This window comes from Hemibagrus wyckioides, linkage group LG13 (genome assembly GCF_019097595.1).
Source record: "Hemibagrus wyckioides isolate EC202008001 linkage group LG13, SWU_Hwy_1.0, whole genome shotgun sequence".
Lineage (NCBI taxonomy): Eukaryota > Metazoa > Chordata > Actinopteri > Siluriformes > Bagridae > Hemibagrus > Hemibagrus wyckioides.
This window is the reverse complement of record NC_080722.1, coordinates 2677501-2702500: the sequence shown is the minus strand read 5'-3', so window position 1 is coordinate 2702500 and position 25000 is coordinate 2677501. Positions and strand designations below refer to the sequence as shown.

General features: G+C 38.5%; 1 protein-coding gene across 4 annotated transcripts in view; it reads left to right on the top strand.

Moving 5' to 3' along the window:
- The window catches only part of LOC131363353 (C-terminal-binding protein 2), a 126461-nt gene that overhangs the window by 79277 nt on the left and 22184 nt on the right, over nucleotides 1–25000 (top strand). For 3 of the 4 annotated variants that reach the window (XM_058405788.1, XM_058405789.1, XM_058405792.1), the window contains one exon: nucleotides 1–66. This exon is cut by the window's left edge and continues 152 nt beyond it. In XM_058405788.1, the coding sequence (XP_058261771.1) occupies nucleotides 9–66 (58 nt within the window). In that variant the 5' untranslated portion in view covers nucleotides 1–8. Of the gene's footprint in view, nucleotides 67–21315; nucleotides 21543–25000 lie in introns of those variants that run through there. The other variant, XM_058405790.1, reaches the window with a different exon arrangement.

Sequence of the window (25000 nt, the reverse complement as noted above, 5' to 3'; positions counted from 1 at the left end):
ACGCCAGCATGGCTCTGACCGACAAACACAAAGTAAAGAGACAGCGACTGGACCGAATCTGTGAGGGTAAGGACACGCCCACTTTAATTCTGTTTCATCTAAAACACATGTACACCACGAGGACCAATCCGTGTTAGATTCTCCCTCACAGCTTTATCGCTAATCTTTAGTTGTTGCTACGGTTTTTCTACAGAATTGTTCCAGAAACGCCTGAAAGAGGTAGCACCGCTTAGCACCTGCTAGTTCTAACCAGATTCTAACCAGTTTTAACCAGATTTTTGGCAGTAATTCACGTGAATCTGTTTTATTCACGTGAATTAGCTAAGAAAATATTCTATCATTGTGTACGTTTTTAGCTACATGCTACAGAACAATCCTGCAAAATAAGACCATCGTTAGCCGACATGTAATAACGTCAGGTTTGTTTTTTGTTAGTGAGTTAGCAAGCTAGCCTCGAATGTGTACAAACCCTGTTCTAGTTTTCTTTCTGTTTCTGACAGTCTTTCTACAGAATGTTCCAGAACAAAGATATGCCTGAAAATTGTAGCACCTGTTAGCACCAGCTAGTTCGCTAACATAGCATCTGTGTCGTTTGTGTGAATTAGCTAAGAAAATTAATCGACATTTTTAGATACCGGAATTAGATTTTTTTTTTAGAAAGTAGCAGCAGAACATTCCCACAAAATAAGACCCTGTTCTAGTTTTCTTTCTGTTTCTGACGGTCTTTCTACAGAATGTTGCAGAACAAAGTAAAATGTAGCAAAGAAAAATGTAGCACCGCCGTTAGCCGACGTGTGATAATGTCAGGCTATTGTTCACGAGTTAGCAAACTAGCCTTGAATGTGTACAAACCCTGTTCTAGTTTTCTTTCTGTTTCTGACGGTCTTTCTTCAGAATGTTCCAGAACAAAGAAACACCTGTAAAATGTAGTGCCGGCTAGTTCGCTAACATAGCGTCTCTATCGTTTTTGTGAATTAGCCAAGAAAATCCAAACAAATCAGAGCGCCATTAGCCTACGTATGATAACGTCAGGTTTGTTTATTGTTTGCGAGTTAGCAAACTAGCATAGAATGTGTACAAATCCTGTTCTACTTTTCTTTCTGTCTCCGACCATCTGCCTTCTAGAACGTTCCCGTTAGCTGCGTTTTCACTTCTCCTTTATTCCTGAATGTTCCTCCTGGACGGTTTCTGAGATCACACGCTCACGCCGCTTCTCGTTTGTACCTGGATTTTAGCTCGGTGTCGCGGGCACGCTCCCGCTGCTCGCGTCCGTAAGATCTTTCTCGTAAGCTCAGCGTGAGTCTGGCTCGTCTTTATGGTGGTGGTTTAAAGACACGGGTTCTGACGGGAGAGAGATGAGAGTTTGGCAGGTTTTCTCGGCTTCACCTGCGCTAGAGTTCTGGCCGGCGAGCCGGACGGCAGATGGACCTCAGCGGTGCAGGTTTGCTGGAGCAGAGACACACACAGGCGTCCTGCCATACTGCTGCACTGTGGACACACATTTGGTAAAGACTTAAAGACAAAGCCATCTGTAGCTCTGTGTGTGTGTGTGTGTGTGTGTGTGTGTGTGTTGTAATAAAAGAACTTATAATAAAAAGCACACACACTTGCACATGTTTACGGATCGTCCATTTTGTTTATGTCACAATTACAAACTGACAGGAAGCAGATGATTAGAGAGATTGGATTCCATTAGATTAGATTGGACCTCTTCTAGCAGTCATTTATCAGTCTCTCCAGGATTTGCTGGTTTTTTTGCAATCGCTGTTTTGTTTTGTTTTTTCAAAACGATGCAGATTTTCTGCCGATTTATTCCGAGACGTTTTGTGTGACATCACAACCCACGGTCCAGTCGGAGTGTCCCTCTTCCGGTCACGGATCTGAACATGAACACGGATCTCAGAAAAAGTCTTTACATTACAGATGTGTCTCACTGCCAGGGCTTGTGATTTGACCAATTTAGTTATTCCTCGTGTTGTAAAATGGACATTATTTACATTGACATCACTTCCTGTCCCAAATGAGGATGAGGTTCTCTTCTGAGCCTGGTTCCTCTCAAGGTTTCTTTCTTCCTCAGATCATCTCAGGGGGTTTTTCCTCACCATCGTCACCTCAGGCTTCTCATTAGGGATAAATGTTAGAGATAAATAATCACTTAACCTTGAATTTTATCTAATCAATCTAGTCAATTTTTTGACTTCATCATTTTTTCTCGAAGTTTCTCTAATTCTGTAAAGCTGCTTTGAGACAATGTCCAGTGTTAAAAGCGCTATACTAATATACTGAATTGAATTGAATTTAATCAAATTGAACTGAACTGAATTGAAAATTCACAAATTTTAGTTGTTTTACATTTAAAAAGGCTGCAACTAACTTTGTTTATTTATTTTATTTATTTCTACTTAAAAAAAAATTAAATTGTTGATTATTTATATATATATATATATATATATATATATATATTTATTTATTTATTTCCAGATGAATCTGTTAATCTATTGATTATTTTCTATTTTTTAATCACATACTGTTTTTTATAACATAACAGATACTGCAAATATTTTAACTTTTTATTCATATAATTATTTATTTATCATTTTTGAATCTCCTGGATGGAAGTGTGTAAGCTCTGGGCCTCTGACAGTCATGTCAGAATGCATGAATTTTAGGAAATATATGAATTATATATGTTCACCGATCAGGTATAACATTATGACTACTGAGAGGTGAAGTGAATAAGACTGAGTATCTCCTCATCATGGCACCTGTTAGTGGGTGGGATATATTAGGCAGCAAGTCAACATTTTGTCCTCAAAGTTGATGTTAGAAGCAGGAAAAATGGACAAGTGTAAGGATTTGAGCTTTGAGTTTGATCAAAAGGGCCAAATTGTGATGGCTAGACCACTGGATCAGAGCATCTCCAGAACTGCAGCTCTTGTGGGGTGTTCCTGGTCTGCAGTGGTCAGTATCTATCAAAAGTGGTCCAAGGAAGGAACAGTGGTGAACCAGCGACAGGGTCATGGGCGGTCAAGGCTCATTGATGGACGTGGGGAGAGAAGGCTGGCCCGTGTGGTCATAATGTTATGGCTGATTGGTGTGTATATACACCAGTCAGCTTCCAGGACGAATGAAAAGGTTCCACTGTATCAGAATGGTGTGATTAAAGTGATCAGATCTGTATACTCTACAGTGATGTGGTGTGAATGAAATGATGAAGATGAAGATGTAATCTTATATTATCCTGGTGAAGTGTAAAATCTTCTCAGCTTCTCAACCGTCTTTTCTCCGGTTGCAAAAAGGCTTTTTTCCCCTGAATTTTAATCACAGGATAATTTTTCTCTCTCTCTCTCTCTCTCTCTCTCTCTCTCGGAGCTGAATTGAAATAAAACACGCTCCGTCGTGCGGCGAATAAGAATTAAGTCACGATTAGCGTTCAGATGTTTGCTAGTGTTTAGCCAACGGCTTTCAGCACTGATGATTAAATCACGCTGCCTAATACGGAGGCTGAGGAACCGAGAGATGCTGCTGCTGCTGCTGCTGCTGTTACTTTCGTTTTTTGAGTCAGATGGAGGGAAGAGAACAGTTCAGACCTGAAGCTGATGAGGGAGTGTCTTCTGTTTAAAAAAAAAAAAACAGCATTGTTAGGTTTTTGTTAGTGATTTTAATTCAGGGAATTTAATGAATTATTTAATTTAAAAAAAGAAACAGATTTGTTCTAATGGAAATATCATCATAGTTCACTTTTGACATTAGAATCATAATGACATAATTATCATCCAATATTAAAAGAAACATATTTATTCTGGTGGAAATTTCAATTTAGCATTTAAATTTTTCTTTTTTTTTCATTTATTAAATTTTAGATTTTTGTAAGTGATTTTAATTCAGAAAAAATATTTTCTTGTAGTTGTTTTTCTTTTAATATTAGAATCATAACGGCACGATTATCATCCAATATTAAAACTGAAATATTTAATTTAAAAAAGAAAAAGAAACAGATTTGTTCTGGCGGAAATATCAATTAAGCAGTTAAATCTTATTTATTTATTTATTTATTTAATTTTAGATTTTTGTTATTGATTGTAATTGGCAAGGAATCTCTTCTTGTAGTTATTTTCTTTTTAGTTATTTTTCTTTTAAAAATTTTAAACTGCATTATTTAATTGAAAAAAAAAGAAACATTAGTTCTGGCGGAAATATCGATTAAAAAGTTAAATCCTTTTTTATTTATTTATTTATTTTTTAATTTCAGATTTTTGTTAGTGATTTAAATTCAGAAGAAATGTTGTCTTGTAGTTGTTTTCTTTTAATGTTAGAACCATCAAATTTAAAATGGAATTATTAAAAAAAATTTAATAAAAGAAACATTTGTTCTGGTGGAAATATCAATAAAGCAGTTAAATCCTCTATTTATTTAATTTTTTTCTTTTTTAATTTTAGATAGTTTATGATTTTACGTCAACAGAATCTCCTGACTGCTGTGAGTGAATCCACTCTCCTCTTTTCCTCTTGTGTTTTTCTTTTAATATTAGAATTATAATGACGCGATTATCATCAAAATTAAAAAGAAAAAAATCCAGCAGATGTCTGATTTCTCACATCCTGGTCGTGGAGAGTCTCGGATCCTCATCAGATCAGCACTTACTAACAATTACAAGTGTTTATTTAATAATCACCATCAAGCTTTTTATACATTTATAGTTAGAATTAATGCTGCAGAACATCTGGGAAACATCTGTGATACATCCTGTTTTTATTTTTTATTTATTTATTTTTATGAGATATAAAAAACGCAGCTTATGGTGTCTAAATTTCTCTCTCCTGAAGATGACGGAAAACTGAAGACATGAAACGATGGATCGATGTGATCGGGAATTGCGGATGGATCCCGTATATCGTGATGTCTGTCAAGTTTTAACCGTTTTAAATATCTCTGCTTTGGTGATCTTTGTATCCTGTATGAAGCTTAATAACCTTCTGTCTGGCTTCATAGCAGAGGAACAAAACCTCATTCTTTGCTGCATCTTCTCTTCCCTTAGAACAGATAAAGCCGTGAGTTTAATTCAACTCAAATTTATTTTACGGAAATGTAAAAAATTCAGGGTATAAATGTTTTTATCAGTCAGAGGTGACGGTGATGAGGTAAAACTTCTTGAGGTGACATGAAGTGAGGAACTTCATGAGGAACGTCTGTGAGTCTTCATTCATTTAGCTATAATTATTAATAACTCGTTACGTTTTGTTTAAACTTCTAACTCTAGCGATTGCAGCTACTTGTTATATTATGTGACATATATTTGGCCATGCCCCTTTCCCCCTCCCCCTCCAAGCCACAAGTCATGTATTCACAATACTTAAATTAGCTGCAATTATTAATAACCTGTTGTATTTTGTTTTAACTACTAATGCTAGCGATTGCAGCTAATTGTAATATTATGCAAAGTATGTTTGGCCACACCCCCTTTCCCCCCTCCCCCTCCAAGCCACAAGTCATCAATTCACAATACTGAATTTAGCTATAATCATTAATATCTCGTTACGTTTTGTTTTAACAACTAATGCTAGTGATTACAGTGACATATCTTTGGCCACGCCCCCTTTTCCTTTCCCATAAAAGCCACAAGTCATCAATTCCAAATCCTACTGAAGACTGCTTTGGAAATTTTAAATAAAAAACTAAATTAAATTAAATTTAATTAATTAAATTAATGTCTCCTTACTTTAAAGAAGACTTCATCGTATTGACACAAATTTAAATAAATAAATAATGTTTACACTCTTTTGGATTGAACTAAACTGCAGCTCCGTCTGATGAACAGTGTGGTAAAGGTTTAATATCCTGGTCACATGGTACATGGTTGAATCATAGCAGAGGAATTGAAGCAGCATTAGCGTTTTCTCTCTGTGTGTTTCCTTCTCTCCACCTCCACTCCGTCTTCGTCCTCGTCCTGGTTCTCTCCCAGCAGCACGGCGCCTCTGTCCCGGCCGTCTGTTCGTCCATCTGTGTGTTCAGTCTGGATCACTGGCCTGAGAACGACGCTCACACCTCGCTCCAGGAGAACCGACAGGACGGAAAAATAACACTCGCAAATCTCAGCAGTAAAAAATCCTTAACTCTGATAAGTAAAAGTCGCTTTGTATTTATCCGTCGTGGTTTTACGCTGTGCGAGGCTGCGTACGCAGATTTTCACCTTTTCGGCTCGTATCACGGTCTCCGTGTCGAGAACTCACGCTAGGACATGTGACTTGGGATTTCTGATTTCCGACTAGGAAAAAAACAAATAAAAGGAAACCAACCATAAACGAAACATCTCTTATAACAATGTAAATAAAACCAACATGGGCCGCGTCCCAAATCACACACACACACACACATAATTTATACTGTTCATTACTTATTGCACTACCTCTACCTGTCATCCGCTGCTATAGTCATATTTATGTTTATTCTATTTGCACTACCTCAACCGCTGCTGTGTATTTTTGCACAATATTTTTGCACAATACTTTTTACATCATTTCACTTTATCTATTTTATTTCACTTACATTCCAGTACACGTTCTTTTATTTCTTTTCAGCGCTAAGTGTCCTGTGTTTTTTTGTGTATTTATTGTCTTTTTTGCACTGTCTTGTCTATGCTCTGTTTGCACCTAGCTGCACACTGTGCACTTTACGTGGCTAAGAACAATCTTCTGTCCTAGCTCTGTGGTGGTGTTTGTTGTTTTGTATTGAACTTGTTGTTGTATGTTTATGTAGCACCAGGTCCTGGAGAAACGTTGTTTCATTTCACTATGTACTGCGCCAGCTATATGTGGCTGAAATGACAATAAAAGCTTCTTGAATCTTGAATCTTGATTCTCACGCACTATCCTACTGCAGTGTGCAGTGTAAAAAGAACTAGAAGAAGGAAACACTACAAAAATCTGGATAATCAAGAGCCCTGATGTAGCAGTTTAAATCTCGACACAAACTTACTGGACTAAAGTCAGGGTTTAGTCGCGTTAGCGTCTTTATTGCTGATGGAGCGCGGCGTTACACTTCTTCTCTGAGAAACTTTTCCCTCTTTTTTATATTGATAATTACTTCATTTAGACCGCAGAGAGCCTGTGCTCAGAATCACAGGTCTCTCTCTCTCTCTCTCTCTCTCTCTCTCACTCTCTCTCTCACTCTCTCTCTAACTCCTACTGTCTTTCTCTTTCTGTCTCTCTCTTTCTCTCTCTCTCTCGCTCTTTCTCACTCTCTCTGTCTCTGTCTCTCTCTGTCTCTCTCTCTCACTCTCTCTGTCTGTGTCTCTTTCTGTCTCTCTCTCTCTGTCTCTCTCTCTCTGTCTCTCTCTCTCTCTCTCTCTCTCTCCTAGGACTCTTGTTATCTTGTTAAAGAAAGCCCAGAGGCTTGTTAAAACTTTTTAATATACTGTACACTCACTGTAATTGACTATGATTTCCTAGTTTTCCAAGTTAATTTACTAAATCCTATGAAAGTTTAATTGCCCGGCAGTTCTTCAGTCGAGAGTGCATAAATCATCCCCCCCGTCTCCCCCGAACTCGTCCCCGTCTCCCCCGTCTCCCAGTCCCCTAGCAGTTCTGCTTGCCAAGTAGTGCCAGAAGCGTCCTGTGCCCTAGAAAGGTGGCCCAATTCATCACTCGGCAGCGGAAGTGCCAGTATTGTTTTCCGCTGGCTCGGTCTTCGTCTGTCCTGCACCTCGGAAACTTCGCTCTGCTTTTCCCTCCCGGTAATTAGAGCTCCGCCAGGGTCGCTGTCCAAGTGCTCACACGGCCAAGTGCACTTACTGCCAAGTGCTCACTCTGTATTAGGACACGTCTAAGAATCATCAGTATCTGTAACAAATCGTTTGTTTATCTATCTATCTATCTATCTATCTATCTATCTATCTATCTATCTATCTATCTATCTATCTGTCTGTCTGTCTGTCTGTCTGTCTGTCTGTCTGTCTTTCTATCTGTCTGTCTGTCTGTCTGTCTTTCTATCTGTCTGTCTGTCTGTCTGTCTTTCTATCTGTCTGTCTGTCTTTCTATCTATCTATCTATCTATCTATCTATCTATCTATCTATCTATCTATCTATCTATCTATCTATCTAACGTTTCTGCCTGTCTGCCTGTCTGTTTGTCTGTCTGTCTCTCTATCCATCAGTCTATCTGTCTATCTATCTAGCTAGCTATCATTCTGTCTATCTGTGTGTTGTCTGTCTGCCTGCCTGTCTGTCTGTCTTACTGTCCATCAGTCTGTCTGTCTTACTGTCCATCAGTCTGTCTGTCCGTCTGTCTGTTTGTTGATTGGTCTGTCTGTCCATCCATCCATCTGTCTGTCTATCCGTGTATGTGTGTGCATGTGTCTATCTGTCTGTCTATCTGCCTTTCTGTGTGTCTGTGGCTCTGTATAATCTATAATCTCTCTCTCTCTCTTTGTCCTTCCCTCCGTCTTTCTTTCTCTCTCTCTCTCTCTGTCCTTCCCTCCATCTTTCTTTCTCTCCCTCCCTCTCTCTCTCTCTCTCTCTCTCTCTCTGTGTGTTTGGTATCTAAGCAGATGGGTTGGTGTGTGTGTGTGTGTGTGTGTGTGAAGGAGAATTAGCATTCCTGTGTTCCTGCTCTTTGTTTTCTCCGTGTCTGAGCGTCTAGTGGAGATGAACCTGAAGCGTGTTATTAATATTTGCAGGCGATGCGAGGCTGAGTGATGGTCCGTGCCGGAGCTTATTAAAACACGTATTGTCTGCGGTTGCCGGGGAGAAATGCAACACCGTAATTAATGGAATTTTACAGCTGACAAACAGTGTGGCATGATGAGAGCAGAAAGGCCAGACAGACAGAGCTGGGCAGATCCACCCTCGTACAGCAGACGCTATATCTGAGGCAGACGCAGACGGCTGCTCTAACCCAATTTCCTCTTCTCCACCTTCACCTTTACCAGCAGTTCTTCATCTCCTCTGCAGTCTGAAACACACTCTGTGTTCAGCTCATTGTCTTCATTCTCATTTCTTCTTCTTTAAAGTGTTTGGACTCACACCCAAACCACAGCATTAGATGTGTCATGTGGCTGACCTCTGTGACTGACCGATAATAGGACCTTAGAGAATAAAGGACGGAAAATAACAAGCAGTGAGAACTGACCTGCAAGCCAGAGCTCTGTCTCTCTCTTTCTCTCTCCCTCTCTCTGTCTCACTCTCTGTCTTTCTTTCTTTCTTTCTTTCTTTCTTTCTTTCTTTCTTTCTTTCTTTCTCTCTTTCTCTCTACCTTTATTTCTCTGATTCTCTCTCTCTGTCTCTGTCTCTCTCTCTCTCTCTTTTTCCTTCTCTCTGCTTTGCTCTCTCTCTCTCTCTCTCTCTCTCTCTCTTTCTTTCTTTCTTTCTTTCTCTCTCTCTTTCTCTCTCCCTTTATTTCTCTGATTCTCTGTCTCTGTCTCTCTCTCTCTCTCTCTCTCTCTCTCTCTCTCTCTCTTTTTCCTTCTCTCTGCTTTGCTCTCTCTCTCTCTCTCTCTCTCTCTCTCTCTCTCTTTCTTTCTTTCTTTCTTTCTTTCTTTCTCTCTTTCTCTCTCTTTATTTCTCTGTCTCTCTCTCTTTTTCCTTCTCTCTGCTTTGCTCTCTCTCTCTCTCTCTCTCTCTCTCTCTCTCTCTCTTTCTTTCTGTCTTTCATTCTCTCTCTCTCTCTGGGGCATCCTGCTGAGTCTTTTCTTTTCTTTTCTTTTCTTTTCTTTTCTTTCTTTATTTATTTATTTTAAAGAGGCCCCCTCAGTGAGCTCGCCACTCCAGTTAGTCACACACCCATCTTATTCTCTATTTAAAGCACAGTACAGCCTTTCTCCTCCGTTTCCTTCGTCTCATATCACTCCTATAAAACCCCCTGACGATCTCTCCAGCTGACACTGAGCGCTGCCGAGGAACATTAAGCGCCGTATTCAACAAGTTACATAAATACGTAAACACGTTTCCTGCTGTGTTCTCGGAATGCCGCACAATAAACGTACAGCTACACAACGTCTACACTTCAGGGCAATGTTTATCTTTCATTTATGCTTCTAACGCTGGACTTGCTGCAGGTACGAGGTCAAAACATTCAGGAATGTTGGCTAGAAAATAGCTCTCTTTAGATAGATTCTAGGAATCAGAAATTCCTCGAAGATTTAGACGATGATTAGCACATGGTTACCGTTTTTAAATTTTGTCAAGCTCCAGCAACTAGAAAAGGTAAAATCGGACTGTTTTTACTTACACACACCATCTGAGCTCACAAAATGTGCAACTCATCATGCTGACAGAAGAAAAAGTTGGTCTGGATTTAAATAGGAATAATTGCACACAATCAACTGTATGCAAAAATGCACAATGGGTTTTAATTTAATGTAATTCATTAATTTTTTTTTTATGTACTAATTGTGATTCAATAATAATAATAATAATAATAATAATAACAATAATCGATTTTTATAAGGTTTGTATTTATTTATTTGTATTTATTTATTTTATTTATTAAAATAACATTTTTTAAAAATAAATAACACATATATAATACATGTGATTGAATAATAATAATAATAATAATAATAATAATAATAATAATATTTTATAATGCTTATCTCTAATAAAATATACATAATAATATTATTAAATATTTTTATTTATATATATATATATATATATATATATATATATATATATATATATATATATATTTATATATATATACAAATAGGAGATTTTTATAAGGTTTTTATTTGTTTATTAAAATACCATATATAATACATGTGATTGAATTATAATAATAAATAATAATAATAATATTTTATAATACTTATCTCTAATAATGTATAGTAGATTTTTATAAGGTTTTTACTTATTTATTTATTTATTTATTTATTTATTTTTATTAAAAAAAAAAGAATCACTACTGTTTTCCTGGCTGTTTACTATACCATGAAAAATAGTATCATAGAAATATAATATGATATAATATATATAATAAAAAATGATAATATAATATGTTTAGCTGGCAGCTGATTTACAAACCTATGTGTATCTTTAATGAAATATTATGGTGCATTTTAGAAATATATTTTTAGTATAACAATATTTTCTTCATATTCCTAACCTCTAAAGCAATAAGATGCTTTTGTCTAAAGTCCTGGAAGTCTTTTATTTTGAAACCTGCTTTGATTTGTCTTATCGTAGCATGTCCTGAGAAGACGTGATTATTTATTTAAAAAATAATTTCCACGAAGCCTAGTTTATTGTTTCTCATATCATATCTTGATAAGCCGTGCCATGAGCTAAACAAAGGAAGGGGATATCAAATGTCCACTTGTGCAGGAACAAAAAGGGGTTGTGCGAATGCCCTTTGGATTAGTACCAGCTCTGGGATTGGCTTCTTAGAAAGTGTACAGCGTGAATGTCGTGACCTGACTGACAGTTTACTGTAGGGTGTAGGTTGCCAGACTTTACCTGGATGACATCGGTTTAATGTTGGTGAAATGACCACATGTAGCACGAGGCTTTGATATTATGTTCTCTGTAGGTGGGGTAAAGCCACAGGGGCCAGTGGAATTAAGGAGGGTTTATTTTGACTAATCCCTCATGTCAGTAGTAAGGGTTTGTAAAATAGCCTAAAGGATAAAAAGTCTACTGGATTAGCATGACCCCTCCTTACTTGACTCTTTATTCTCACTTGTCATAGTCCAGTAAAAAAAATATACCTGACTACTAGTCCTTACATTATCAAAGACCACTCTCATAAGGTGTGTGGTTTTATTTGTGTGTGTGTGTGTGTTTTTGTACCTTTTGTGTTATTGTCCCATTTTGCTCTCTCATGCTTATGTTTCCAGGGCTGAATAATTTAGGGGCTACCTGGCAATATGTGGCTACATGATAGCTTTGCCCGAAGGGAGAGGAAAAATGCCTCCCGTAGATCAGGTGAAATGATCCCTATATACCTCATCTTTTTTTTTCTTTACCTGAAACCTGAGAGCTGAAATGGAAACCCTTACTGCCTTTTTCCACACCTCACTCCTTCTTTTGTTTTCTCCCCCGTTCAAGAATCGTGTAGTGCTGCTTTAGTCTCCGTCTTGGCAAGATCGGGTTAAGATCGATCAAGGGTTGGTGGGATAGCGCTAACTTCTGAAAACTCTGTCAACATTGCGTCGCGAAGGAATTCTGTCTCCTTTGGGAGCGACGGGAAACTTTGGTTTGATCCTCTCCAGCCGCCCTGCTCCTTGCTGTACCCTGAAATCGAACCAGAACAAGGTTTTTTTAGCTTCCAGGACGAACTGTACAACAACGAGGTTGGTTTCGAAAGGTATGCTGAGCTTTTCATGAAGACACATCCCATAGCTGAATCAAGCAACTACCTGGAGGAAGCTATGGCAGTTAGAGGCACTGTTCCTCCTCCTGATTACTACCCGTTTGACGCGGCTTTATCTTGCCAGCCACCTGAAGATCTGCAGGGATTGTACAGAGGAAGCCACCAGCTTCTTAGCAGATCAGGCTCGCATTATGGGCTGGGTGCAGGAGGGGTTAGATCTGCCTGGGATCAAGGGCAAAGTAGGGCTCCTACTCGTGCACCTACACCTGGCCCTGCTCCACCTCCCCCTCCACCGCCTCCTCCTCCTCCACCTCCCCCACCCACAGCTCTTGAGTTGAGCCGTTTGTACAGGGATTCTCTAGCCATCCCAGACAGTCAGCGTATCCGCAGTAGGGCCGCTTCTCCTTCCTGTTTTGGCATTGCGGCCGATCAGGCCTCTCTGGCAGGCCATTCTGGCTACAGTGAAGTGAACGGCCTACATCTTGAACACCCTCCCTCTACCTGTATCGTGATGGATCCTACACCCACTTCTGTTGTGGATGGAAGTTTGCCTCGAGGACTATCCGCTTATGGTACCGTACCTGCTCAAAGGTTGCCATATGATCCTGTCTATGATGCCAGCGCAGCTATGGTGGCCACTACACCAGCTCCACTTACAGCTGGGATCACAACCCACCACCCGTCAGCAGCTGTTACCCTGGACCCAAAGAGAGCTGTGGATCCGACTTTTCTATCTTATTTGCGTAGTGAGGGTCTATCTGAAAACACCATATCCCTTCTGTTGCAGCAAGGATTTGACTCTGCTGCCATGCTGTCTATGATGGAAGAGCATGATGTTCGCTCCATGGCTCCAAACCTTGGCCAGGCCCGGGTACTATCCAGGGTGGTGCATAACTGCAAGACAGGAGGCACTGGTGTGCCAACAATGCGTGGCCGATCCAACAGCTTTAGCCATCGTAACGATCTCTACACCCAGCCTCAAGGCTTGGCTATAGACTCCCACCTCTTGCAGCAGCCCTCGAACACCCTGCAGACGGTGTCTCCCAGGATAGGCGAGTTTATCAACCGCAGACCAAGCAGTGCACCATCTCAACACCTGCTAGAAACCACAAGTTATCCTGGGGTGCGTTCTGTTGGTGGGCTTCCTACCACTCCTGCAGCATATAACACTTCATTGACGCAGACACGACCGCTAGCGATGTACAACCCCCATACTGGTCTTCCAATGTCTAGCCAGCCACAGCAGCAAGGGATTATGGGCACCCCTGGTCTAGTACCCAAAGCTTTCTCCAGCACCTACACACCTATCGAGTTGATGAAGAGAGCACCTAGTCTACCTCATATGACTCAAACCCTAGGCCCTCACCCTAGTCCCCAGCTTTTGAGGAAGGGGGCTACAGCTGTGGAGAGTGCGGTCATGCCTACGGGTACCAGTGTCCAGTCTCAGGTCCTTAACCCCAACAATAAGATGACTCGCCGTACTGGTCCTCCGGTCATTGTTTCCACCATGGCTTCACCAGATACAAGTAAAAAAAATTCTTCACTTTATACTTTCATTCTTTCAATGCGTTCCATTTTTAGATTTAGCTTCGGTATAATCTGTACATATCTGTTATTTTCTCTAACGTCTTTCCTGCCGCATATGAATTAGACCTCCTTCCTTAAACTGGATCTCTTTGATTAAAAGCTATGCTGCTTTCGTGTCCTAGAGAGAGCTTTTTGCAGCTATGTTAAGCATTTAACCTTCTGCTTTCAGTCATCTGATGTCTTTTTAATGGGGAGAACGTATCAGGATTTAAACGACATTGACTTTAATGAACTATCCTCCTCTAGTACATCTAGTGAAGAGAAAAACAGATCTGTAATATATTTTATGTGACCCATCTGTATAATATTTTAAGGTCAAAACAAACATTTCCTGGTTTTTACGCAGCTGCTAACAATTTCTTTGTGGTCTAGTGCTAGTTATATTAGACTCCCACTCCCACTTGTTTTCACTCTCCTTTCCTTCTCTGCTGAAGTAATAATAGTCTTAAATCCCTGAAATCCCTTTAGAGCTAATAGGATGCGGAAGGCATGAGCACATGGCCACGCCAGGTTTTTTTTTTTTTTTAAGATATGACTCGAGGTAGTGGACGTGTCGGTCAGATACGGCGATGACTCCTAAAGACGATAAAGGTGTTTGTTCCTTAATACGGAAAATAAATAACAAAAATCGTTAACAAAGTGACAGAATTAATTAATTTCATTTATTTTCCATATCGTGATAAATCCTTTAGCAGAATTTATGAGTTGATTTTAATTTTTGTTTTTTTTACTCTTTTATTTAAAAAAAAATAAATAAATAATGTCAAAAAATTTTATTTCTTTTACCCATTAAATATTGTTGCTGTTGCTGTGGATTGTTTTTTTCTTAGTGTAATATTTTATCTTTTACGACAAGAATATTTAGTATAACAAGTATTTTAATAACAATGCTATATTATAAATAACAAATTATTAAAGAAGATTAATATAACAAGAGTATTGAACAAATTAAAAACACATTAATTTAATACAAAAATAACGTGCATTAATTTAGCCGTTAATAAAGGATCTAATGATTTTACTGCTGATTTAAATATGACCAATTAATGATACAAGGAGGAAATTTAAATTAACTGGGTGGGAACTAAAGTCTGATTGGTTAAACTGGTATTTAGTTTTATTGAGCTATAGTCTGATTGGTTAAACTGGTATTAGAGGCACAATCCTATTGGTTAAACTGGTATTCAGTGTTTTTGAGGTTCAGTCTGACTGGTTAAACTGGTATTTTGTGTTTTTGAGCTACAGTCTGATTGGTTAAACTGGTGTTCAGTGTTTATGAGGTACAATCTAATTGGTTACACTAGTATTAGAGGTTCAGTCTGATTGGTAAAGCTGGCATTTTGTGTTTTTGAGGTTCAGTCTGATTGGTTAAACTGGTATACAGTGTTTTTGAGGTACAGTTTGATTGGTTAAACTAGTCTACAGTGTTTTTGAGCTGGTATTCAGTGTTTTATAACTGTAGTTTGACTGGTTAAACTGGTATTCAGTGTTTTATGACTGCAGTCTGATTGGCTAAACTGGCATTAGAGGTTTTTGAACTTCAGTAAGGTGGGAGCAGCAGTCTGCCATTGGAGGCAGAAAATTAATTTGTTAATGGATGACAGATGCTAAGCGACCCCCTTTTTTGTGTCATGCTAACTCGTTTGAGAGAAAAGCCCAGCGAATCATAGAAACATTAGCCAGAGACTTGATATTTTCTGTCCAGGTTTCTGTGTTTATAGAGTTGTTACGAGATCAAACCTCTGTCACATCCTCGGAATTTGATTTCTGTTGTGTTTCGTGTCTCCGTGTTAGTGTCCCACTCTGTAAACTAAAATTAGCATCTGAGCAGGAAGGCCACGAGATGATTCCTTAGTTTTCTTACCCATAAGTCGTGCTTAAACGGCATGGCAGTTGTCAGAGGCGAGGCGTCCGTGTTGGGTGAGTCCGTCACACACCACAGAGTTTCTTCTTTAGCATGTATTATGCATGGAGATGGTGTGTGCTAAAGGCCAGGCTTTGTCTGAGAAGAGTGTCAGGCGTCAATAATTAATCAGCACGCTGCCTCCGTGTGTGTGTGTGTGTGTGTGTGTGTGTCAGTCTCGAGCGTTTATTGGAGGTCAGGTGTACGTTTCTGATTGGTCAACATCCCGTCATTAGCAGAATGATGGTCAACTTTCTTCTTTATTTTCTTTCTTTTGTAAATTCTTTTTCTTGTTTCCTAACTTTCTTGTTCATTTTTTTAATTTCATCTTTTATCTCATTCTCACTTTTTCTTCTCAGACACAAATGTTCAATATTTGTTCTTTGTTGTTTTTATTTTATTTCATTTATTATTATTATTTTGCTCTTTATGTTTTGTTAAATTGCTTTGGTCTCTATTTCTGTTTGTTTATTCTTTCTTTCTTTCTTTCTTTCTTTCTTTCTTTCTTTCTTCCTAAATCCTACTTTTGTTTGGTCTTTTATCTTGTTCTCCCTTTTCTGCTCAAACACAAATTTTAGATATTTGTCCTTTTTCTTTTTTATTTTATTTCATTTATTATTATTATTATTATTATTATTATTATTATTATTATGCTCTTTACTTATGGCTACATTGTTTTGGTCTCTCTTTCTGTTTTTTTTTTATTTTATTAATTTTTCTTTCTTTCTTTCACTCATTTTACTCTTTCTTCCCTTTTATATTTTTTATCTTTTCACATTTCCACTTCTTTTATTTTATTCTCTTTTTAAATTTTTTTTTGACGTTTTTCTTGTTGGCCATTTATAACAGTTTTCTTCTTTTAAGTTCTTTTCTCTCTCTTTTTTTCTTTTCATTTTTTTTCTACTTTTTCTTTCTTTCTTTCTTTCTTTCTTTCTTTCTTTCTTTCTTTCTTTCTTTTTTCCCTTCCTTCCTCCCTTCCTTTCTTTCTTTCTTTTTTCCCTTCCTTCCTCCCTTCCTTTCTTTCTTTCTTTCTTTCTTTCTTTAGTTTTTTTTCTTCTTGTTATTACTGTACTTCTTTCTTCCTTGCTGTATTACCTTCAAGTCCATTTGTTCTGCCATCACACACACACACACACACACACAGTCATTTTCTTCCACTCATCTTCACCCCTCAAGCCCTTTTTCATTTCTTCATGTTAGATTTTTTTTCAGTACAGAAAACTCATCATCCTGTACCTGACATTTGTTGCTTTATAATTTCCGTCCCATAATGCCACTCTCTCTTCTGAGAGTGTGCCATAAGTGTGTTGCTAGGCGACTGTGTGTGTGTGTGTGTGTGTGTGATGGGGGGGGGGGGTAATCACATGGAGATAATCTAAGCATTTAAAGAAGCAAAGACTCTTTTATCCACACACTCTGATGTGTGTATCAACACGCTCGCTTTTAAGGGAAAATATCCAGAAGGGTCGATTTTGCATACGTAGTTGTGTGTGTGTGTGTGTGTGTATGTGGTGGCAAGCAATAAAAATGTTCTAGTTGATCTGTTGTGCTGTTATAAACCATTTAAACACACACACACACACACACACACACAAGCCTTTCCAAGAGGACAGTATGAGGTGAAGTGTTTATCAGAATTTACAGAGGCATCGGCACTGAGAAAATGCAGGTGTGTGTGTGTGTGTGTGTGTGTGTGTGAGGTATGAGCTGATATTAAATATTCATATTATTTTTCTCTTATCAGGGTTTCTGATATTATCTTAAAGGGAAATTAAAATTTTTTAAAAACCTGAACCAACTAATGTATATAAATCAACTGAAAAAAAAAGATAATGATAATAGATAATATGAAATGAATAAATAAATACGAATAACAGGATGTGCTGCACAAAAGAGTCTGAAAATATAATAAAAATAAAAATGTATTAGAAATATTTCTCTTTAAACCTGAAAGCATAGTTTTGTATCACATTTCATATTCTAGTTTTTATATTTTTATTTAAATTGTATTTCTTATATTTTTTGTTCTAGTTTTACATTTTTTAAAAAGTATTTATCATATTTATTGTTCTAGTTTTACATTTTTATTTAAATTGTATTTCTTATATTTTATATTTTAGTTTTAACATTTAAAAAATTATTTCTTATATTTTATATTCTAGTTTTACCATTTTTTATTTCCATCATAAGACAGTCGTAAAAAAAAAAACATTTCACTAAATGTCTTACTGTGTAGAAATTTGTATAGGATAAATAAAATATGAATTTGAATTTAAAAGGTAAAATTATTTCATTATTATTATTATTATTATTATTATTATTATTATTATTAAGTAAGTGTTAATTCAGGGATTAGTGTGTGAACATTCATTCAGTGTTATTATAAAGTGTTCCCATAGTAAGATCTCGAGTCCTGATGAGGAACAATGTTCTTATAACCTCTGAAATATTATTTTTAACAAACATTTTAAAGCTGGGGTTTTTTTTTTTCAGAAAGTCACATTAATTAAGTTGTAATTAAATAAAATGGAGTTAAACAGAGAAATAGGAAACTAATCAGCGGAAGTGAAGTTACTGTTAACTCTGTGAAGTTCTCCTCTAACATCAGACATCCACAAGTCTGTTACTTCCTCCCTCTTCTCACTTCTCAGCTGTAAACACTCGTCTCCTCACCAGACCAACTTTATTCTCTCTCTAAGATAATCACACACACACACACACACACACTTCTGTTATAGCAGCTAGAAACACTCGTCTTCTTACCAGACCAACTTTATTCTCTCTCTAAGATAATCACACACACACACACACACTTCTGTTATAGCAGCTAGAAACACTCGTCTTCTTACCAGAACAACTTTATTCTCTCTCTAAGATAATCACACACACACACACACACACACACTTCTGTTATAGCAGCTAGAAACACTCGTCTCCTCACCAGACCAACTTTATTCTCTCTCTAAGATAATCACACACACACACACACACACACACGGTTTGTATTTTGTTCCCGAAAAACTGTGAAGAAGTGTAACCTCCTGAAACTGTCCTGACACTGGGGACTCCTTCCACACCAGTTCCTGAGAATGAGCCGTTGCTATAGAAACGTGTTCCTTAATAAACAAACCTGTTAGAGCTGCTGTTCTAGAACATGAATCAACACCTTCTGACCAATCAGAGTCCAGCATTCAAGCAAGGGCGCTGTGGGGGCGGGAAAATCTGACTTCTGAATTAAGTCTTATTAATATCAAGTTATTAATATTCTTTCTTTCTTTCTTTCTTTCTTTCTTTCTTTCTTTCATCCTTGCCTTCCTTCCTTCCTTCCTTCCTTCCATCCTTCCATTCTTTCTTTCTTTCTTTCTTTCCCTTGTTATTACTCTATTTTTATATTCTTTCTTCTTACTTCCTAACTCCTATTTTTTTTCCATTTGTCATTCTCACTTTCCTGCTTAGACACAAATTTTAGATTTTTGTTCTTTGTTATTTTTATTTTAGTTTATTTTTATTTATTTATTTTTGCTCTTTACTTTTTGTTACATTGTTTTGGTCTCTCTTTCTATTTTTCTTTCTTTCTTTCTTTCTTTCTTTCTTCTTGTTATTACTGTACTTCCGTTCCATTCTTTCTTCCTTACTTTACAGTTTGTAACCTTCAAGTCCATTTCTTCTGCCATCACACACACACACACACACACACACAGCCATTCACTCTAATTTATACAGTACGTTTTATTCATCTTTTTTTCCCCGAAGCTGCAGTTGTTAGGAATATACACAAGGAAGAACAGTGTCAGGCTGGGGGAGGGGCTTGTGAGGACACCCCTGCTGATTGGTTAATTCTGTAAGAAGAGCATTAACAATCCAGTGTATATTCAGAGCTCAGCCTCTCTCTCTCTCTCTCTCTCTCTCTCACTCACACACACACACACACACACACCTATAATACACACAACCAGCATACACACTATGGAACTGTCGGTCGCTCGGATCGAAAACCGCACAGGTCTGTATGAGGTGTGTGTGTGGGTGTGTGTGTGTGTGTGTCTAAGAGAGAGAGAGATGCAAGGTTGTTGGATAATCTGAAGATTTTGGAAGGTTTAGAGAGGGGAGGGGTTCGCAAGGCATGATGGGAAGGCAGAGCATTAGTGGGAGGGGCTAATCAGCTTATTTGTTGAGATCATTTAGCTGATCTGTAGTCAGTATCTCTGAAGCTTTAATCTGGTGTGTGTGTGTGTGTGTGTGTGTGTGTGTGTGGGTGTGTGTGGGTGTGTGTGTTATGTAAACTCATTAATTGTCATGTGTTTATCAGTTTGTCACACGTACAAAGCCCTTCCTGAAGTTGACTCGAAATCAGGAATGAATTTGATTCAGTTCAGGATTCTGTTCAGTTGAATTTGATTCAGTTCAGTATTTTTATGCATTTCGATTTGATTCATTTCAGGATTTAGTTTGGTTCAGTTTGTTTTTTATTCAAATGTTGGTTCAATTCAGTTTGGATTGATTCAGTTCAGTATTTTGATTGGTTGAGTTTGATTCATTTCAGTGGAATTGATTCAGTTCAGTATTTTGTTTGGTTGAGTTTGATTCATTTCAGTGGAATTGATTCAGTTCAGTATTTTGTTCAGTTGAGTTTGATTCAGTTTAATATTTTGTTCGGTTCGATTTGATTCAGGATTTAGTTTAGTATCAACTTTAAACTCAAAGCACTGTTTTTTTTTCTTTACAGCAGTTGTGAATTAAAGTAACTGATCTGACATTAAATGCATCAACCAATGAAAACAGAGGGGGTGGAGCTTACTACAGCTTTAGAAACAAATTGAAGCTGATCTTGACCACTGACCGAGTCGCCCGCTGCTGCGGTGTGATCCGTCGCCATGTTGTTGTTTTTAGCAAAGTGTCTCGCTAAAATATAGAACTTACAACCATGTTAAATTCATTAGCTGCAAACTCTATTATGGAAACTCTGTGTGTGTGTGTGTGTGTGTCTAAGGACAAGGTGATGAAGGGATGCAGGATCTATGAAGGGAGCAAGAGAGAGTGAGAGAGAGAGAGAGAAAGTTAGAGAGAGAGACAGAGAGAGAGAAAGAGGGGGAGCGATAGACTCATAGAAGGGTGATTGAATAGTGAAACTGAACTGTTCACAAAATGAGATTAGCTCTCAATTGCTCTCTGTCTGTTTACCTGTTTCTCTCTCTCTCTCTCTCTCTCTCTGTTTCTCGGATCGAGGGAGCTGCATATATGCAATAAGCACACTGCAGTACGAACAACAGACAACATGAAGAAATACTGGAGTGAGCTCTCTCCCTCTCTCTCTCTCTCCCTCTCTCCGTTTCACTCTCTCTCTCTCTCTCTCTCTCTCTCTCCGAAGTGACTGCGATGCTTGAGTCCAGCTTTCTCTTTCATCTTGCCGGAATATTATTATAAAGATAGAAAGGAAAGAAGAGACGAATGTAGGCTGAAGCCTTACGGCTGAATCACCGCTGCATCTCTCTCTCTCTCTCTCTCTCTCTCTCTCTCTCTTTCTCTCTCTCTTATACTGTGTGTGTATTTTTGCTGGAGGTATTGAAGATGAGAGTAAAGAGAAGGAGACCTCTATCTAAAAGTGAGAGAGGAGAAAGATAGATGAATAGAGGTGAAGAAGAAAAGGAGTGAAGGAAGGATCAATACAAAGGATAACTTACTTTTCCCCCCTACACACTTTTTCTATTTTTTCTTCCCGAGGAATGTGGAGACAACGATTTTCAGGCAAGCATCTCTATCTATCTATCTATCTATCTATCTATCTATCTATCTATCTATCTATCTATCTATCTATCTGTCTGTCTGTCTGTCTGTCTGTCTGTCTGTCTGTCTATCTATCTATCTATCTATCTATCTATCTCCTATCACTGTGTGAGGAAGAGGAGGACATGCAACTTGTCTGTTATTCTGTTATTTACCCACTTAAAAAGTTTGTGCTTGTTGAACACTGTTGGGTGTTTCTTATAGATCATGAAAATCACCTCCAGATTCACCCGTCACATACCGTTTCATTGAAATCTTCAGTTTTGTTTTTTACTTATATTTGTGTCGAGAAATTTTCATTTCTGTAAGAGACCTATGAAAAATGTTTTGTGCAGTCTGGCCATGTCCAGGCTGGAAGCTGTCCTGTGGAAGTATGCCGCCTGGTCATGCCTGGGCAGGGCGGAGCCCGCGTGACACTGTCTCAGCAGGCTATAAAAGTGGCTTGTATACACAGATGCTGCTCATATAGACCTTATATTGTGTACCTGTAATAGATAGAATATAGCATTGCATGAGTAGCACTGTAACAAGTAAGTTACGATGGTATAGGCGTTTCACAGGACGATGTCTGGTCAATATCGTAACAGCTGAGATACATCCTGCTATATTTGTGGCGAATATACACTCGTTCGTCAGAGACGCTCAGTGACTGCTCTTGTGAAGAAAGCATATCATCTGTACTTCATGCTGTAAAATTGGTGATCAAGACAAGGAATGGGTGCCTCACATTTGTTGTGCGACATGTGCTGTCTGTCTGAGAGCTTGGCTCCGAGACATTCGAAAGACAATGGCGTTTGCTGTCCCGACGACAGGGCGAGAACAGAAAGACCATGTGATGGACTGTTACTTCTGTTTGACTGTGTCTGGTTTCTCTGCCAAAAACAAGAAGTCAATTGAATACCCTAATCTGCCTTCGGCAATGAGACCCGTGTCACATGACCGCGGTCTTCCAGTTCCCAAACCACCAGAGGAATGGTCCTCAACGAACCAGATGAAGAAACTGCACTGCAGGGAACTGATCCGGATGTTGAACCGTGCTCCTCGGGCGATCCACATCTCATAACACAGTCAGAACTGAACAATCTGGTCAGAGATTTGAGTCTGTCAAAAGCAAAAGCTGAATCATTGGGTTCGAATGGAGGAATGGTGTTTGCTGTCACCAGGTGTCTGTTTTTCGGAGCCACCAAGATGATAGAACCAAATTCTTTGCACAGGTGTGTTGACATCGAAGGATTGTTCTCTGCTTCGGGTTGTGACCATGGCTTGAAAGACTGGCGTCTCTTTATTGATTCGTCTATGTTAAGCCTCAAAGCTGTTCTGTTACACAATGGCAACGTTCACCCTTCAATACCGGTTGGCTATGCAGCACACATGAAAGAAACCTACGAGAATATCTGTGGAGATCTGATCGTCGTTGCTCTGTGACTGGGACTGCAGCTCGGCTATACAGAGTCCTGTTGTTTCATCTGTGAATGGGACAGTCGTGCCATAGAGTCACATTATTGTAGACAGAGCTGGCCACGCTGTCAAAAGTTCGACCCAGGACAGAAAAATGTGACGCTTGTCACAAAAAAAAACCTTTTGCTTCCTCTTCATATAACATTGGGACTTATAAGGAATTTCGTGAAAGCAATGAACAAAGAAGGTGAAGGTTTTCGTTATTTAAGACAGATGTTCCCAAGAATAACTGAGGTCCAGATCAAAGAGCCCCTCAGATCAGACATGTTATGAGTGACAGGCACTTCGAAGATCTGTTAGTTGGGCCAGAAAAGATTGCCTGGAAACCCTTCAAAAACGTTGTTGACAATTTTCTTGGCAATTACAGAGCCCCACTATTACATTCAGCTGGTAGACAAACTTCTCAAAGCTTACAAAACAATGAAGAGCAACAGATTCATTTCCTCCAGGAAGGAAGGAAGGAAGGACATTAGGAAGGAAGGACACAAGAACGTTAGGAAGGAAAGGAAGGAACGAAGGATGTTAGGAAGGAAGGAAGGACAGACAGACATTAGGAAGGAAGGACAGAAGAACATTAGGAAGGAAGGAAGGAAGGAAGGAAGGAAGAATACCCACCAGGTACCGGTCACAATCAGCACAAACTTTATACTTATTATCTGTTTATAGTTACATCTCATGTTGTGGAACATCCATGAAACAGGTTCCTGTTCTCGCTTACGTTATAGCAGCTATAAACACTCTCTCTTCTTCTTTTTTCCTCTCTCTTGAAGCTAGTACCTTGTCCTGTTACAGAGAGAGCAGGAAGCGTAAACTCCTGTCCTGCAGATGTTGGAAATATAGTCATAGTTTGCATGTGAGAGACACTGAAGTGGTGACTGATGGTCGGTATGGCAACTGCAGCCCTCCGTGACCTGTCGTCATGGAGAAAGTCGCCAGGCAACTGCAGCTGTGGCAGCTGTGAAAACTGGAAAGCGTAGGAAAGGCGAGAAATGTAGTGATTACCTGTAGTGACATCAGGGGAAGAAGGTGGTAATTGGTTAAGTGGTTGATGAGACAGTTTTAGTGTGTGTGTGTGTGTGTGTGTGTGTGTGTCAGGCTCTCTGGAAAAGTGCACTAGAAAAAGTAGAGCATATAATAGAATGACTGGTATTACTTTGTTTTGACTCTTCACTGTGGTATCTCATTCTGATGCTTCACCTTCATATCTTGTTCTTTTATCTCATTCTGATGCCTTGCTCCGTTCTTTTATCTCATTCTGATTCTTCACCTTGATATCTCATTCTGATATCTCATTCTGATATCTTATTCTGATCTTTCAGCTTGATATCTCATTCTGATATCTCATTCCGATATCTTATTCTGATCTTTCAGCTTGATATCTTATTCTAATATCTCATTCTTATGCTTTGTCTTGATATCTCATTCTGCTATCTCATTCTGATCCTTCAGCCTGATATCTCATCCTGATACCTTGCTATCATATCTTGTAACAATAACTCATTAGGATGAAGCTGGAGTTATTAATTGGGTGTTAAACTCATTAGGATATGTAGGATAAGTTATGCTGCCTCATGAGTCTCTCTGATTCTTTGTGATATCTCGTCCTGATCCCTTGTTTGTTGAGATACCACAGGTTACAGAAGACCTGTTTTTCCAAAGGAAAAAAATGTGTTGGGGCAACCCAGCTGTGGAAACTCATTTCTGAGCCTTCAGGGATCTACTGAGGATTATCTGTGGGAGTTAGAGATCAGTGGCTTGCACTGTTTGTATTAAGCCTCATAATCGTGTTAGTGTGATGTAGCAGTATGATGTTTAGTGTGTTTTTAACGTTAAAATGTTTCTCTAATGTTTGTGTCGCCGTTTTGTTTTCCACTATTTACTGAAATATCTGAATAATAGATTTTACAGAGGAAACTCGAATTTTCACCTTAAGAATTGAAATTTGGAAGAAATTTGCATCG